Genomic DNA, 18,421 nt, shown 5'->3' on the forward strand with positions numbered 1-18,421 from the left:
TTTATATGTTCTGATATTTAGTTGTTAGAAACACACATGTTCAGAAATATTGTATCTCTATGGAGAATTGCTTTTTTATCATCAGGTAAACTCTCTTGAGCTCTAGTGAAAGTCTCAGTTTTCTAATACTAATAGAAATATTTCAGTTTTTTTATTTGCCTAGTATATCTTATTTGTATATTTTTATATTTAGGGGGTCTCTAATAATCAGCATATACTTCATTTTTAAAATGACCTGACAGTCTTTATCTCTACATAAGGACTTGGTTTATTATTATTATTATTATTATTATTATTATTAAATATTTTTATTGATTTCAGAGAGGTAGGGAGAGGGAGAGAGAGCTAGAAACATCAATGATGAGAGAGAATCATTGATTGGCTGCTTCCTGCACACCCCTGAGCCCGCAACCCAGATATGTGCCCTGTGTGGGAATCAAACCATGACCTCCTAGTTCATAGGTCAACACTCAACCACTGAGCCACGCCAGCTGGGCCGACCCTTTTTATTTATTGCAATGACAGATATATTTAGATTATTATTTGTTCTGTTTTTTTTTTCTGTGTTATATTTTCTCCATTCTTATTTTTTTTAATATATTTTATTGATTTTTACAGAGAGGAAGGGAGAGAGATAGAAACATCGATGAGAGAGAAACATCGATAAGCTGCCTCCTGCACATCTCCTACTGGGGATGTGCCCGCAACCCAGGTACATGCCCTTGACCGGAATCGAACCTGGGACCTTTCAGTCCGCAAGCCGACGCTCTATCCACTGAGCCAAACCGGTTTCGGCTTATTTTTTGATTGAGTTTTCTTCTTATATTTTTCTCATCTACTAGTTTGGAAATTATATCATCTATTTCCATTTTTTATTTTTATTACTATGAACATTTTAACTTGCATATATAAATGTTCAAAATCTAAACTTAACAAATATATCTACTTTTCTCTCAAATAATTGAGAACATTATGATATTTTAACATCAATGATTTGATTTATAACTTATATGCTATTATTGTCATGTATTTTAATTTTATATTTTTAAAATTTTCCATAAGATATTAACATTATTGTATGTAGATAATATTTACTTAGATTTACCCCAAAGTTTTCTTCTTTCTCCTTATAAATTCCTCTTACATCTTAGTCCTTCCAACCTTGGTTACTTTCCTTTTACTTAGCATATCCTTCTTTTAGTTATTGTAGCAAACTTCATTTCTACTTATCTGAAAATGTCTTTATTTTGCCCTCATCCATGAAAGGTTTCTCCACTTAGCAAACTGAAGATATCACCACTGACTTCTACCTCCCTTTGTTGTTATTGAGGAGTCAGCTATCACTCTAAATATTATTCCCGACAGTTTTTAAAACCTTCCCTTTTCTTTGATACTTAGTTTCACCATAATATACATGAGGGTCTCCTGTTAGACTTTCCACCCTTCACGCGCCCTGGAAATCCTCTCCTGTGCCCTTCCCCTGCGAGATCATGGAAGCGGAAGTTCACTGGAGTTTGGAAAATTCCCTCAAGATAAAATCCAGCTTCAGGACTCTGTTTACCTCTCTGGGTCTCTAGTATGTCTTGCTTTATCGTCAGATCAATGCTATGTGCTAAAAGATTTTTAAAAAGTATTCTATCCTGATTTTTTTTAGTTGCTGTCATATTTTCTGGTTTCAACCAAGTTTTCTTTCTTTACCCTGAAATTACAATTTTCTATTTAATCAATGAGTGTCAGTTTTTAGAGGAAGAACTGATGGGAATCTGAAACCAAGAAGAATTGCTTAGGGCCCCAAAGACACCCACATATTTGGACTGCAGTGAAGCAACAGTCTAGAAAGCTGAGTTTTGTTGAAAGAGAAGGGAATTCTTCAAAATGCCAGAAGCTGTGGGTTGGGTAGCCTGAGCCAGGGACTAGGTGAATTATGTGTCTAAGATTCAGGGTTTGGAGCAATAGTGAGAGCCAGGGTGGAGGCCAGGGGGAAGGGTAGCACAGCGAAACTAAGGGACCCAGCATTAGACCAAAAAAGAAAAAAGAATTGTGCTAATTATACATTTTTCTTCAGAGGTTCAGGAAGGGCAGAAGCTAAAACCCAGGGAACAGGGAGGATAACTTGCTCCTTACTGGTGGTGAGCAGGTGCCAGGAAGTTGCCCAGTGGCCGAAGAGGACAAGAGGCACATCATTAGGAGCCTCCAAGGATCCAGAACAACTACCCACAGATAGACCATGAACCCCTTTACTCAATGGTATACAGTTTATTGAACTTTCATCTATACCCAGAAACCACAGCGAGAAAGGGAAAAGGAGAGATAGATCGTTGAAAGGAAACAACAGTTCTGGTAAGAAGTTTGCACGTTCAATTTGATTGACTATGTCTCCAAAAGTACAGAGCTAAAAAACAAACGAGCAAAAAAGACTTTTCCAACTTGGCGGAAACTGGGACATGTCTAATTGGACTATCAAGTTTCCCCCCCACTCAGTGGGATGCGGGGAGGTCAGCAGTGCCTCAGAAGTAGTGTGCCTTCTCATATAGGGGAAGAGAGAACATGATCATGACTGCAATTGTAACAGATATTGTGCTTATATATTTCAGTATACAAGTAAAGTAATTTAGTTACTTAATGAATTTAAACAATGAGTGGTAATTATATTAGGAAAGCTAAGTTAACCAGGTTCCTTTTAACATTTACTTTTTGAAAAATAAAACTTTCGCCAGTAGTCTGGGAGTTGACAGTTATATGATTTGAAGGTTGAAAATGGACTCCTAAGTTCTCTAGCCATTCAAAGAGAACAATAGCTTTTGGGCAGAGTGAATAAGAAGTTGGCCCTCACTTGTAAACCGAAGGGAAAGGATTAAGGCACCAAATCAGCTAAAGTGAGAAAAATTGACCATGTGTTGCAAAATGACTCAGCCTAAGAGTCCTGTTATCTCTTGAAATATTTGAGAAAGAGAGGAAAACACTTATCAAGCAGGGAACTCAGCTTTCATTCAAATTAAATGTGATCCATTTCACTTAAAATCTGGGTCTATCTTATCTGAACCACATTTTCTTCAATTCTGTTGCCACATAATCTATTTGTTAAGCAAAAAGATACTTTTATTAGTGTATTATTAAATACAATAAATATTTTGCTTGGAAAAGACTTTTCATTTAAGTAAACTGCAGTTAGAAATGTGACATATTATGGGATTCAGAACACTTTGGTCACTGTAGGCATATGTATTAATTTTATTGTAGGTTTAATATTCCAACTTTACTACTTATCTAATCATTATTTTTTAGATATGTAGGCAATGCAGGTAGAGTAAGGAAGGAGGTAGACATGGCCTCTACCTTCATGGAGCTTACAGTTTAAACAATATAGGCTATGTGCCACAAAGGAAGGAATTGGAAAGGAAGAAGGCAGAGTTGGTGAATAGAAGTCAAAGAAGGAAGAAAGAAGAAACTCAAATAAAAAGTCTGGTGTCCCAGAAACAAGGCTATTTGTTCATTCAGCTATAAGGCCAGTATGAGGGAAGCTAGCCAGGCTGATTGAATGAGCCTGAAAATTAAGTCCAAATATGGAATCTAAGCAAACCATGTAAGAAACACTATCCTGAGTGGGACTCAAATTCTTCTGTTCATTCCTGGATAAGAACTCTTAAAATAGAATAAAAACCAAGGGAAGTATGGACAACAGGAATTATTTTTGTGGAGACTCAGACTACATTAATGCCAAACTGTTTACCGCTCGCTCAGTGGTGACAGCTGGTCTGAGAACTGATTTCATGCTCTTCTTGGTTAACTATTAATCATCCTAAAAGGCAAGTGATACTGTTTTCTGAGGGAATAGCATGTTGTATGTCTTAGGTACCAGTATTTTTAAAATATGCCAAAACCCCCTAAAAACAAGATTAATGAATTGTTTTGATTTAGTCTGTGATGAAGTTCACTGGAATAATTTCCAGGAACTCGGGTTATGTTCTCACCTTTTGGGGGAAAAGTTATAAATTGAGAAGTTCTACTTCTAACCATTTAAAGGAAAGGAGCAATGTATTTTTCAGATTCCAGAATGAAATCATTACGAGGGGCACATGTTAAAAAAAGAAAAAGAAAATTGAAAGCACACATTTGATTAATCTGTTAAAAGATTATGATAATTAACTCTAATTATGAAGGGCAAGAAAGGATATGTGAAAAGGCCCAAGAGAGAAAATTAAAGAATCTATTTGTTTAATAGTAAATAGATGAAGGAAGGCCAGTTTGACTAAGAATTTAGGTCATTGGTTAAGAGCTGGATTCAAAGAGGCCTTTGGTTATGAGAGAGATGAAAAAGAAAAGGCAGAACTGCCCGTGTAAGGAAGCACCACGGCCCAGCAAGGCCTCCTGACAATGCAGCTGTGCCTTGCAGTAGTGCGAACCCCGAGAGAACCACTAAAGAATGAATGGATACATGAGCATTCCATCAGAGGGCGAGGAACTAGCACTCCAGTCCAGTTAATCCATGTTTTCTTGTTGTCCTTCTTATCCTGACACTCCATTTCCCTCTTTCTATGAAGTACCAAGTAAAAGTTCCCTAAACACTAGAACAAGGTTTACAGTAGCTGAAAGAAAGAGCTACCAGTGATACGGCATACATTTGGAAAGTTTTGAAACCCACAATAATCTTTTGATTGGGTTTCTGTAATATCTTAAATTAAAAAGAGAAGGCCTCGGGCTTCCTTCAGCTGGCTGGAAAGCAAAGGATGCCATCTGAAGTCAGCGATGCCACAGTGGAGCTGAAACCAATGTTGGCATGGTACCACTTGCCCTGAGACAAGTGTAGGAAGTGAAAGGGCCTACAAATAAACTAGTAGCGGAGATGGCACACTTCTGATAAGGTCATGGGAATTATAGCATGAGTGGATATTGAAAAAAAAATCTTAGCTCTAGATCCTAACTCTATGAACTGACTTCTCACGGACTCATTTTAAGAAAGAACCTTGTTTCTCTTGCCTTTCCCTTCCATGGTTCAGAAGAAAAGAGAGGAGGAAATATTAATGACTTTATCCCAAGGCTTCAATGTGACAGTTTTTAATAAGAAGACTGTTTTCCTCTCTCTCCCACCTATCCAAGCCTGGCTTCATGTCTAAAATGTTGATTTTCTCAGAATTGCTTAATATCTTTGTTGTAGAAGAGTTACAGGTCAATCCTGAACTTATTTCTTGAAAAGTTATGCAACGCCACTCCTCCACCATCCCACATGCTAAGTATAACCTTTGTACAATAGAACAGCTTCAAATGAAAAGAGACAATGAGTTTATCATAACCTTTTGTGTTTCTTCTCAGTTACAAGAGTAAGGAAAAGTGACCCCTTGTTGCTCCATTCATAATAATAGACATGTATCTGAATAAACACGTTGTCTTCCCTTTTGCATTTAAATTCCATACAGGCAACAGGTTCTCAGTGAAGGTCAGGAGTACATTATAACTTCATTAGCTCAAATTTTGCTTGCTTAGAAGTGTGATAAGTTAGCCTCATTGTATATCACTATTATAAACACATGTACATTTTTATTAAAAATATAAAAGATAAAACACTCTACTCATGAGTTTTCAACATTTATTTATACTGCTTTTCTCCTAATTGCATGCAATTAATGTTATTTACTTATTCATCTCACAAATTAGAGCATTATAATTAGATGCTGTTTCAGAATATTTAATCACAACTTTCAGATTCTGAACTATGTGATTGTTCAGTATAACTGCAAGATCCTAACAACTTTTTTTTCAAGGGAATATGTTAGTAAATTGTTACTTTTTGTCCAGGCTTTTAAAAAATGATCTCCCCTTTCATAAACTAAAGACCAGATGCCTTGGTCCGCATTGGTCTGACATGCCAGCCCACCTCTCCAACCCACAGGTGTCTTTATCTTAGTCATGTCAGTGGGAAACAGCCTGGACACTAGGGCCCCCTCTGTAGTGATTATCTGAGTACTTTGCCTGCTCAGCATGACTTGCCCCTTCTTTGGGTATTTGTAACCCTTTAGGAAATTACTTAACCTGCTACAAAGTATTTATATCCCAAACAGGCTTTTAAAGACTAACCAAACTGATTCTTAATTGTACGTGATAGCAAAAGGCCAACAAGAACCAATTTCCAAAGATTAACAAGGTGGGGGTATTTGCCCTCCCCAATATCAAGACTTACCAAATATAATCAAGGAAGCATGGTACTGTACTGGGATAGATAAACTGACAAATTGAAGAGAGTAAAACATACAGAAACAGACCCATACTTATGGAATTGTGATGGTTACAAGATGGTTACTGCAGATTAATAGGGATTTAATTGCTGCCAGGACAATTGTTTATTCAGATAGGAAAAAGAGAAAGAAAGGACTTGGACCTTGTCTAACATCCCCTCTGATCATCCCTTTCCTTATTTTCTCTTCCTCTGCAAAACTCGATTTCTGTGAGTGGCAATGCCAAGTCATCTAAGCTACAAACCTGGGAGCCATCCTTACTTCCTTTTATTTCCCCAAATATCATGTTCTGTTAATCCTCAACCTGATACATACACTGCCCATCATCTTACCCTCCTTTACTGCACTAACTCCTCCTGAGGCTTCAGGTCTGTTCCAGGACATTTCTTTTAAAAAAAATATTTTTATTGATTTCAGAGAGGAAGAGAGGGATAGAGAGATAGAAACATCAATGATGAGAGAGAATCACTGATCGACTGCCTCCTGCATGCCCCCTACTGGGGATCAAACCCGCAACCCAGGCATGTGCCCTTGGCCAGAATCGAACCTGGGACCCTTCAGTCCGCAGGCTGATGCTCTATCCATTGAGCCAAACCAGCTAGGGCTATTCCAGGACATTTCTGAGTTAGGTTCTTCTCCATGTAGTCCCACCACACCTCATAATACCCTCTTGCTATCATACTTACACTACTTAATTGCCAGTTTATTTCTAGCTAAGTTTCTGAGCACCCACTAGAAATTGCTCAGTGAAGAGTATCCTATCTTGTTCATAGTGTTGTTTATTTAATGTTAATATTTTAAGTTTATTTTTTATTGATGTTATTACAGGTGTCCCCTATTTTCCCCCACTCCCCTTCCACCCAACCTCCACCCCACCCCAGGCCTTCACCCCTCTATTGTCTGTGTCCATGGGCTATGCATATATGCATGTAAGTTCTTTGGTTAATCTCTTCCTCCCTGCCACCCCCCCTGCTCTGAGATTCCAGTCTATTCTATGCTTCTATGTCTCTGAATCTATTTTGTTCATCAGTTTATTTTGTTCATTAGATTCCACATATAAGTGAGATACTTGTCTTTTTCTGACTGGCTTATTTCACTTAGCATAGTACTCCCCATGTTATGTCCAGTGTCTAAGCACTGGACTGTAGTAAACAATATTTGTATAATGCATGAATTAATTAATAAATGTATATATGAATAAATAAATACAAATTAACTGAATTCTACAAATGAAACATCTGAAATTTAAGTTTTATCATCTTGCTATGTTTTTTGGAGTGTTCCCCAAATATATTCTTCTTTACCAAAAAGGTCTAGTTTAAGATAATATTATTTCAGGTTGTAAAACCACTTTTCACACATTCTAACTTTCCTCATATTAAAGATATTTCACACATGAACAAAAACATTCCAAGTTAATTCAGTTCTATTTTACTAGAACAATGTTTCTCTGAAAGGGAATAAATCGTCCTTGTAGTAACACAACATAGATTTGACATACACTTAAAAAATTACTATCTTTCCTCTTTATTCACACAAAACACTAATTAGACTTGAGTAAAAGATTAAAAGTATCAGTATTGTGTTACATTTCTTTATAACTTAAAGTAACTCTCTTATTTATTATCAATTTTTTGTCATTTCTTTCTGAAGGAGTTTGATTGGCCAATAGAAGGACTGCTTATTCCAAACAGTCCTTCCATGAAGAAACCCATCTGTAAGTCACCGGAGCAGGATGTGCCCGTAAGACTCAGAGTTCTGCGGAATGGAGACAAGAATAAAAACAGAGCCCTTGTTATAATGAGTCCAGACATATCACCTGGGCGGAAAATGCAGTAAGGACAGCTTGTTCAGTTTTCTCATTAAGTACATTTTCTAATTTCTGCAGATTTTTGTCTTGCTTGCCGATGTTTTTCTGAGAGAATTCTGTGTTTATTTTTTAAAAAGGGCTCCCATGTTGACATTTAGAGATGAAAATAGATGTTCAGATTTATTTAGCTTCTATGTCAGGAAATATTTGAACTCTTGATTTAGACTAGGCGTGGGATAAAATAATGAGTTAGAAATGAATAGTTCTGGAAAAAAATTTTATATCAATACCTATTTTGAATTAACAATTTTTTTAGTTTTATTAATTTGAAATAATTCATTTGAAATTGCTTCTTAAATATATTTTTACAATTCCTTATTAAAGTCATTGTATACATTCTTTACATTTATAGCTTTGGCATATTTAACAAATAAATATAGTTCTCAAAACATAACTTTATGTAATTTTATATTCTTGACTTGGGATAAGATTTTAAAAGTTAATCATAGAAAAGCATTGATCTGCACTTTAGTTGATGTTATGAAATTTGAATAAAATTTCTCAAATAGCCAATATTTCTCCAGCATTGGAGAAAAATCGCCTGCTATATTTTCTTTATATTTTCTGACAAAAGGAATCATAGATCAGCACAGAGCTCTGATATAAAGAATGAGTTAAACACATTGTTTCTCATATGATTAGCAGTGATATTACCTCTTGACCTTTCTTTTGAGATGTTTAGAATAGTTGAGGCTGCTGATAATAGTTTAATATAACTTCCTTCACATTGATTAAATATACTTCATACATCGCTGAACAATGAGTAATATTCAGATCGGCTGTCCACTGAACTGCCTTGTAAAGATGATAAAGTAAAAAATTAATCTTCAAAGTAAAGTCAAGCCTGAAATTGAAATCTTTGACGCATACATTTCATAATTAGCTCATTCTGCTAGATGTAAAATGTAAGGGTAATGCCCTTAAAGTAGGATATGACTTTTTTTTTTAGCATGCAAAGTTAAATAATTTTTACTTCTTTCTTTCTTATTCTATTTCTTTAACTGTGGCTCAAAATTGTATACAGATTTGATTTTTTTCTCATTAATGTTTTAAAAGGCATAACCAAACAGAATTTGAGAGATTTGTTCATTTGGACAGCTATTCTAGAGAGAGTCTGTGAAACTCTGCTGTCCTTGTTCATGGACCAGTGTGTCCTGGTTAATCAAATGTCCACTTTGTTCACTGCATGAATTAATTATTCCCAAATAATTAAAATACACCAGCATACACTTGACTCTAAAACTCTACTAAATATGTTTAATTTATCTTGGCTGATTCAGAAAGTTTTCTACAGCATCATCAATAGCATTTCCCCCCAGAGCTGTATGTAAGTCCTGGTAACAGAGAGACTCAATGGAAAGAGATTTGGCTGGCATTACAGGGAGGCTGTGTTGTCCAGCTCCAGTGGCCACTGCTTTCATTGTATTCGATGTGAATGGCACCCCAGAGTTGTGCAAGGTGGAAGCGTTGCTGTGCTACTTTTAATATATCCAAGTCAGAGTAAATAAATGCAAATGAGATGTCGGGGCAAATTGCTCGCATTATCCTGAAACTTATTCATAAGAAGAAAGAGGGTTGAGCTATTTCATGTCTTTAAAAGCAAACTCGGGGTATAGATGAAATATAGATCCATTTTAACCAAATTCTGCTTCAATCACATGGTCTCCTTTATTATTTAATAATTCACTATTGACAGTTTGAGGAGCGTTTGTCCTTGCTTTTGTTGATTCCTCCATCTGCAAAGCCAAAGGAAGATCAAGTAGCACTTGTTCATTACTTAGTTGAAGGTTATCTTAGTGAGTAACAGAATCTTGAAAAATAGTCTTGATGATGGTTGTCAGATTTATATAAATCAAGACCATTGTGATCTCTGTGTCACAGGAGAATTTCATCTCTTAGAACTATAAACAAAGTTAAACAAAGAAAAAAATTTAAGTAATATTTTAAAGAATTGTAAAAGGAAAGGCTCAATTTGAATTTATAAAGTAAAATTTTATATGTTAGGTAATTTCAATGAGTAAGTTATTAGTAAGTTATAATCCCTGGACTCACTCAAGCTCCTTAGTATAGCTTTTATGTCCTTTATGACCTATCCCTGCTCGTTTCTCTAGCTGCATCTCTTATCAACATTCCCCCCAATTTCCACTTTTAAACCCCCTCCATTCCCCAACACCTTCCATCTGCCTTAATAATGAAGGTCTTCTGAGAACGAGTTTGTACTTCATTGTTAGATGTTGACTCTGAATTCCACACTTCCCTCCCCATCCCTGAGTTAGCTATGTACTTCCTTGCTTTCCACCCCCATAGCTCCTATCATTCTGTGATTATCTGCTTATGACTCCATCCAGGAGCTAGAAAACCAGGATAACACACTATTCGTCCATATATGTTCTCATTGCTATGGTGTGGCTATGGAACAGTGTGTCCTGATCAGTTGACTATTAAGTCACGTTATTTACCACATGGCTTAGGGAACCCAATAGCCCCTAAATCAGTGCTTAATAAAATTAATAAATAAATTAATGGTTAATTATATTTTAATGAATGAATGAACAACTACATTTCACAACTATTTCTTTCATTTAATAGAATGTAGAGATTTTTAAATACACAAAATAATTTTCTAACTTGGAAGTTTGAAGAGATGTATATTCCCATTAAACATCCTTTTTCTGTGATCATCATTATCTATTTTTCAGTTTAACAATTTTTAGGTTTGGATTGATTGCCTAGCATATATTAATAAACATATGAACATACACAACATATGAATAAAATATCCCAGGAAAAATAAATGTCATCTCTGCATTTTCTTTAAATTTGAAAATTCACATCTCTGAGAGATCAGCATTAATAGAGAGGATTAAAATATTGAAAATTCATTTTCTTATATAAGTTACTCATAGTATAAATGTGCATGAAGTTTAATATTTAATTGTGGTAGTTTTTGAAACCCTATATTTTCAAAAACAGGCAGATTATTTTAGAGCGAAATATTATAAATTAAAACCTCAAGATTTTTTCACATATTTAAACAAGTTGAAAGATAATTGGCAATACATACTGACGTATCAATCAAATCTTGGATCATTTGTTTCAGAAATGTTGACACTGAAATGAAAAAGAATGTGAAAAAATATGTCACTAAATATTCTAAAACCAAAACAAAGCAGACTGAATATCATCAACTTTTGGAGAGGTAAGTACTTACTATCCTAAATGCAATGGTATTTTCCATTCACATGCCTGAATGATTATGTGAATGATTATGTGTTACACAGAACACAACATACATATGTACCTATATAAGAAAACAGTTGTTAATATAATAATTTTAGAATTTTTAACACATAGAAATACACTAACTGTGTGAGTTCATGATATCAATGGTAATTAATACATTTTCCCCAAATTTCAAGGCAATTTCCCCTAGCTTTTGAACTATCAACTTTGCAAATATAAATTATACCCATTTAAGAAATATATTTCATAGTTTTACAGCACTTTTCTTTGGTTTATATTTGAATTGAGGGTAGGGTAATGAGCTAATTTAAAACCATTTTTATATGTCAGTAACATATTTGTGAAATGTAATTTTCTTTTGATCAAGATGTTCCTACCAAAATAAAAATTATTCCCACAGAACTTGATAATTTTTCAAGGTTGACCACTTAAACTTTTTTGCAAAATATGTCTTGTTGAATTTAAAGAGGCAGTCTTACTGAATTTAAGGGAACTTATGTTATCCTTTAGTTATTTAATAACTAGAGGTCCGATGCACGAAATTCGTGCAAGAGTTGGCCTTCTTGCCCCCAGCTGCTGGCACCAGCTTCCCTCTGGCACCCGGGACCCAGGACCTGGGCTTCCTTCGCAGTGGGCAGGGCATATAGGAGGCCCTGCCCACCCGCTGCAGCCCACCGGTCAGTGGCCTGGGCCTCCCTCTTCAGGGTGATCATGGGGCGATGGCCAGCCTCTGACTAATCGCATTGCACTTACCTTGGCTGGCCTGGCACCAGTGGGTATCAAGCATGGTCCCGGATGGTCATCCGGATGGTTGTTCCGCTGTTCAGCCGTTTGGTCGATTTGCATATTACACTTTTAGTATATAGGATTCACACAAGACAGTTTTGAGAGTCTTTGTTGTTATTAGTGGTAGTTTTTCCATCTACAAAGCCTAAGAAAGATCTAATAGCATAACAGCCCATTTAAAAATAATTGATACAGAATATTTTTGTTGATACCTAATGTTGTGGAAACATGGAATATTGGAAAGACCATTGGATTAAGAGTAAAAGAATTGATTTTAATCTCAGATTTGCCATTAACTAGCTGGAAAACTTCAGCAAAGCACTGCCTTTCTCAGTCTTATTTTCCTTTGTTAAACAGGCTAGTTGAATGAGAAGCTAAGAAGAAGGCAAAAAAGAATTTAATTCTTTTAAATACCTGTTTTATTCATATCATATGTATCAACCAATCTTAGATATTCTGCAGGAGATTTTTTTTTTTTTGTTAAGAGCAAGACATTCCTTGTTCTCAGGAAACTCCTAACTTGTTGGGAAGAGAGTTTGCTTATTGAAATATCCCTAGATGGTTTGGCTCAGTAGATAGAGTGTCAGCCTGAGGACTAAAGTGTCCTAGGTTCGATTCTAATCAAGGGCACGTGCCTGGGTTATGGGCTTGATCCTCAGTAGGGGGCATATAAGGAGGCAGCCGATCAATGATTCTTTCTCATCATTGATGTTTCTATCTCTCTCTCCTTCCTTCCTCTCTGAAATGAATATATGTATATGTATGTGTGTATATATATGTGAAAGAAACAGTCAGAAATGGCAGTTTAAATGGTACAAAAGTGAAAATTATCATAAGATCACTTTATCTATAACCAGGAAGAATAGAGAACCTTGTGAAGGGTAGCCATCAGGAAAGGCCATAAGGAGAGGAGAGATTATGAGAGAGATATAAAAATCTAATCTAATAAAAGACAAACATCCAAATCGATTGTACCTTCGCTATGCCTTAGACCACGCCCACCAGCCAATCAGAACGACTATATGCAAATTAACCCAACCAAGATGGCAGCTGGCAGCCATGAAGCTGGAGCAAGCAGGAAGCTTGGTTGCCCCAGTGATGGAGGAAGCCAAGCTTCTTGCCTGCTGCGGCCGGCTCTGAGCTCTACTGAAGGAACAAAGTTTCAATTGTAGAAGGTAAATAAATCCCAGAATAAAAAAGAAAAGAAAAAGAAAAGAGGCTGGGAGCTTCTGTCACTGGGGGGCTTGGCCAGCCTGAAGACAGCCCTCAGCTCCTCACCCAGACTGGCCAGGCACCCCAGTGGGGACCCCCCACCCTAAAGAGGGTGTGGCCAGCCTGAAAACAGCTATCAGCCCCTCACCCAGGCTGGCCAGGCACCCCAGTGGGGACCCCCACCCAGATCCGGGGTACCCTTCAGGGCAAACCAGCCAGCTCCCACCCATGCACCAGGCCTCTATCCTATATAATAAAAGGGTAATATGCAAACTGACCCTAACAGCAGAAAGACTGGGAATGACTAGTCACTGTGACACACACTGACCACCAGGGGGCAGACGCTCAATGCAGGAGCAGCCCCCTGGTGGTCAGTGTGCTCCCACAGGGGAGCTCTGCTCAGCCACAAGCCAGGCTAATGGCTGCCAGTACAGCGGTGGTGGTGGGAGCCTCTCCCCCCTCCTCAGCATCATTAAGGATGTCAGACTGCAGCTTAGGCCTGCTCCCTGCTGGCAAGTGGACATCCCCTGAGGGCTCCCGGGCTGCCAGAGGGATGTCTGATTGCCAGCTTAGGCCCAATCCCCTGGGGAGCTGGCCTAAGCCAGCAGGTGGTCACCCCCTGAGGGGTCCCAGACTGCTAGGGGGTACAGGCCGGGCTGAGGGCCCCCCCCCCCTCCGCCGAGTGCACAAATGTTTGTGCACTGGGCCTCTAGTAAAGATATATAAAGCAAGAAGATAAAGTAAAGAAGAAAACTCATACTCTCAGCTTTCTGAATATTTTGTTATTGTTTTAAATAACAGGGAGAATAAGGTGGGGCTCCTGGAGGGAATCCTCACAAGTGATTGGAGGAAGTCTTCACTATTGTGGAACTGGAGACATAGTTCCTACCTTCTCCTCCTGCCCTTTGCTCTCAGGGCATCTGATGCTCCTCATCCCATTCAGTTTGAGAAAGCAAAGTGAAGAGAAAAGACTCTACTTTTCTGGACTCTGTAAATCCAAGCAGGCTGTGTGATTACCCATCCTAGCTCCTGGTGTGAGAGTCAAAGGACTTTATTCCTAGGGCCTTTGTCTGCATGTAACAGAGAAATCCTGGCATGCTTGCTGGGCAGCCCAGCCTATCTACTCTCTTTATAGATCTAGTATCTGATTATTCCATGATGATATCCTCTCAGAAGGCCATGTGAGGTAGTAAAAGACCCAGAGAGATTTAGATTTGAATTTTAGCTGTCCTACTTACCAATTATCTGATCTTGGGCAAGGAACTTAGTCTCCAGGATCAGTTTCCTCATCAGTGAAATGGGTCTCTCAGAAATGAAAATTAAATGAGAGAGTAGACATGAAATGCTTTCAGTGCTTGGTCCACTTAATCTGTAAAATATCCCTATTAGATAAGAACTACTGTAGCTGTCTTTTACTAATGGAGCAAATGAGGCTCAAAGAAGTTTAGTAACTTTTTCAAGGTTGCACAGCCAGTACATGAGAGGGCTAGAATTTGAACCAAAGCAATCTAACTCCACTTAAGAGCCATTTTTTTCTCTCCTTTCCCATTTGTATTGGTTGACAAGTGAACTAGTTAGAGAAATACAGAAACAGCCTATCCCAAACCTTTCCAACACACCTACATGAGCCAATAAAATGTAGCACTATTAAAACTAGGGTTTCACCGGGCAGGTGTGGCTCAGTGGTTGAGCGTAGACCTATGAACCAGGAGGTCACGGTTTGATTCCCAATCGAGCCTGAGGTTGCAGGCTCAATTCCCTGATAGGGAGCATGCAGGTGGCAGCTGATCAATAATTCTCATCATTGATGTTTCTATCTCTTTCTCCCTCTCCCTTCCTCTCTGAAAACAATAGAAATATATTTTTTTAAAAAACAAAACAGCCCTGACCGGTTTGGTTCAGTGGATAGAACGTCAGCCTGAGGACTGAGGGGTCCCAGGTTCGATTCCAGTCGGGGGCATGTGCCTTGGTTGTGGGCATATCCCCAGTGGAGGGTGTGTGGGGGGCAGCTGCTCGATGTTTCTCTCTCATCGATGTTTCTAACTCTCTATCCCTCTCCCTTCCTCTCTGGAAAAAATCAATAAAATATATTTAAAACAAAACAAAACAAACAACCTAGGGTTTCAAAATAGGAAGGAAAGATTTACCAACCACCTTCTAATCTCCCACTTGCTGTCCTAAAACAGGATACTCTGATAGTCCAAATATTATTCTTCTAGGGGACAATTTGAGTCGGAGAAGAGATGATGACGGTAATTCTTCTTAGATCAGGCTGGAGCTGCTTGGACCCGAAAAGATATTGGTTTGGAGAAAGTAGAAAGAATGAAGTTGGTCTTTGGGAAGTACCCAAAGAGAATCAGGCAAATTTTGTGTCCTTTCAACCCCATTCCACCAACTCCCGCAGATGTGAAACACAGCTTAACCCCCATTGGTTCATCAGCTTCCAGACTCGTGACAATGAGAAGTAGAAATTTACTTCCCACTAGCTTATTTCCTTCTAAGACCTCTCAGAGAAATGGAAGAGGCCTAATTATCTGCTCAATTGCTTCTTCCCATCTAAGGAAATAAAATTGAGAAATATTCTTTGTACATCCAAGTCTTCCTGATGAGCATTAAGTCACTTCTAATCAAATTCATTTGCTGCAGACAGTTCATTCTAATGTAAAATATATTTAGCAAGAACCTTTCACGTTCCTTCTTCTGATGGCAGGGTCATCTCCACAGCATTCTTTAGGAAAAGCCCCTTCACTCTCCTTTAGCTCTACTTCCTCTTCCCCACAATTCTGCCTCTTTACCTCTAACCTAAGCTGGCTATATAGATTCCAGCCTCTCCAGCCTCCAGTTCATCTTTTACCTTTCTGACACATAACTTCCTAAACAAGCAGATCTGATGACACCACACCTCTGCTCTGATGCCTTCAATGACTTCCTGCTGTTAATGGAATGGAGGCCAAGTGCACTTATTTGGCAACCTAAATGCTTTCAATCAGTTCCTATTTTCTTTTCCAGCTTTATCTGGCTCCTCCTCCTGTCCATATACTCGGCTCCAGCCATATAAAGACTTATCTTCTCTAGGTCATAACCCTCCTTGATGAATGCCTATTCATCTCTCAAGGCCCAACCCAAATGCTGCTTTCGTAGACAAGGCTCCCTGGAGAATTCCATCTTGTTTCTTCTGTGTTCTCACAGGATCCTGGCCAGGTGCCCATTGCAGCACCCACTGCTTCATATTACACGTCAGTTGCTGACCTGTCTCTCCCCCTGACGAGAGAGGGAGCTCCTCAGGGAACAGGGAAGCTGATCATTTATCTTGCTATCCACAGGGCTGGTCCAGTGCTTGTTTGCAGGGAGGTGGGGGGTGGGGGGGAAATCACTGTTTAATGTTTAACCAAGCAAACAAAATTCTATTTCAACCAAAGGACTTGTATGCATGAATATAAGCCTAACCAATGGACATAGACAACAGAGGGATGAGGGCATGAGTGGGGGGTTGCGGGGGAGGGCAATGGGGCGATAAGGACACATATGTAATACCTTAATCAATAAAGAAAAAATAAAAATAAATTCTATTTCAAAAGAAGTTAAAGAGCTATAGAGATAGCTTCTGGAGAAGGGGGATGAGGAATCGCTTGATAATGAATGTGATTTTGGAGGCTTTGGAGAAAGACTTCAACAGAAAAAGCTAAAGAAGGTGATTTAGGTAGAAGGAAGAGCAAGAAAATGGGAAAGTGTGGGGCATATTGAGAAATAAGAAGTCAACAATGATGTTTGCCTGTGTATTGATCATGATTGACACTATACTAAGCACTTTTTAAAATCAACTGGTCATCCTCATAACAACCTTGGATAGTAAGTAGTTTGGGCCTACAGAGTTTAAATAATGCCCATTGCCCATGTCCCACAACTCGGAAAGGGAGGACGAGACTCACATGGGGTCTGATGGATTGCAGACCCCGGCTCTCAATGCACACAGTGCTGTAGGGGGAGTTGTCATGAAGGATCCAGGCCCTTCATTCCTTTTGTTTCCTCTCTTCTCTGTTGGAAGCTGTCTGTATGCAAGGTCAATTTTTTGTGTACTTATTGCAGGTGTACTGAAGTTCTACATTTACCTTCTGCAGCTCGGAGGTTGTTCAATGAAAAGGGAAAGGAAGTCTTTTCTGTAAAAGACCTTCAAAGAGACGAACTGGTAAAGACATGAAAGAGAAACTGGAACTATTAATATATGAATAATATTTAAAATGCCTTAAAATATCAAACTTCAAACATTTACCCTTTCCTCTTATTTCCCCCCTCAGAATTATCATAACTCACCAACCATCAGAGACGAACACTAATAGCTAACTGTTGAGGGATTACTATGTGTCAGGCATGATTTTCAGGGCTGTATATGAATTAATTCATTTAAGCTCATCACAACCCTATGAGATGGATGCTCTCATTTTGTAAAGAAGGAGAAGACCAAATTATTAACTGCTTGTGGTTTCTATCCTACTCTAAAGGAAATAGATTCTCCCTCTCTCTCTTTTTGGAACCTTCAAAATGTAGTCATTTAATGATTTATTACTTAATGATAATATTACCTTTTCAGAAAAAAAAAATTATATCTAGGCTTTCACACACTCTATTTGGGTGGCTGGAGAAGGCTGAGAAGGACATTAGCAGCCCAGCCTTTGTTCCCATTTATGGAATTGGGGGTCTCAAATTTGGAAAGAAAACTTGCCTTGACTGATACCTGAAATTCTTTGAACAGAAAACCAAGCTCTCACCATATTATCAGAACTCAATTCAGGCTCTGAATGTGAAGACCCTTCAAGAAAGTCTCAAAGAGAATATCAATGACCAGTCTCCAAGGCAGCGTGAGAGAGAGGAGTCCGTTGTTCTTGGAGACTGGCAGGCCTTGTTTTGAATTCTAATGCTACAGATATAATTTGCTACAGTTACTGTGCTAGTTAAGAAGGAACTTAATGTAGATAAATTTAATTTAAATACAAGTAGATGAGGCCACCAGGGCAAAGGAACTGTAAGTATAGGAGGGTCAGGTGGAGCCAGGGGTGATTGTTATAAGATCCTGTATGTATTT

The 18,421-nt window shown here is 38.2% G+C and overlaps 1 protein-coding gene across 1 annotated transcript in view; it reads left to right on the forward strand.

Annotated features, from left to right (window-relative positions):
• Window positions 1–18,421, forward strand: part of DCDC1 (doublecortin domain containing 1) — a gene marked incomplete at its 3' end in the record, with an annotated part of 316,122 nt that overhangs the window by 252,495 nt on the left and 45,206 nt on the right. The window contains 3 exon segments of the mRNA XM_081100231.1: window positions 7,884–8,065; window positions 11,201–11,299; window positions 17,428–17,527. Coding sequence (XP_080956357.1) covers window positions 7,884–8,065; window positions 11,201–11,299; window positions 17,428–17,527 — 381 coding nt within the window.

The sequence above is a fragment of the Myotis nattereri genome (genome assembly GCF_964212035.1).
Source record: "Myotis nattereri genome assembly, chromosome: 9".
Classification (NCBI taxonomy): Eukaryota; Metazoa; Chordata; class Mammalia; order Chiroptera; family Vespertilionidae; genus Myotis; species Myotis nattereri.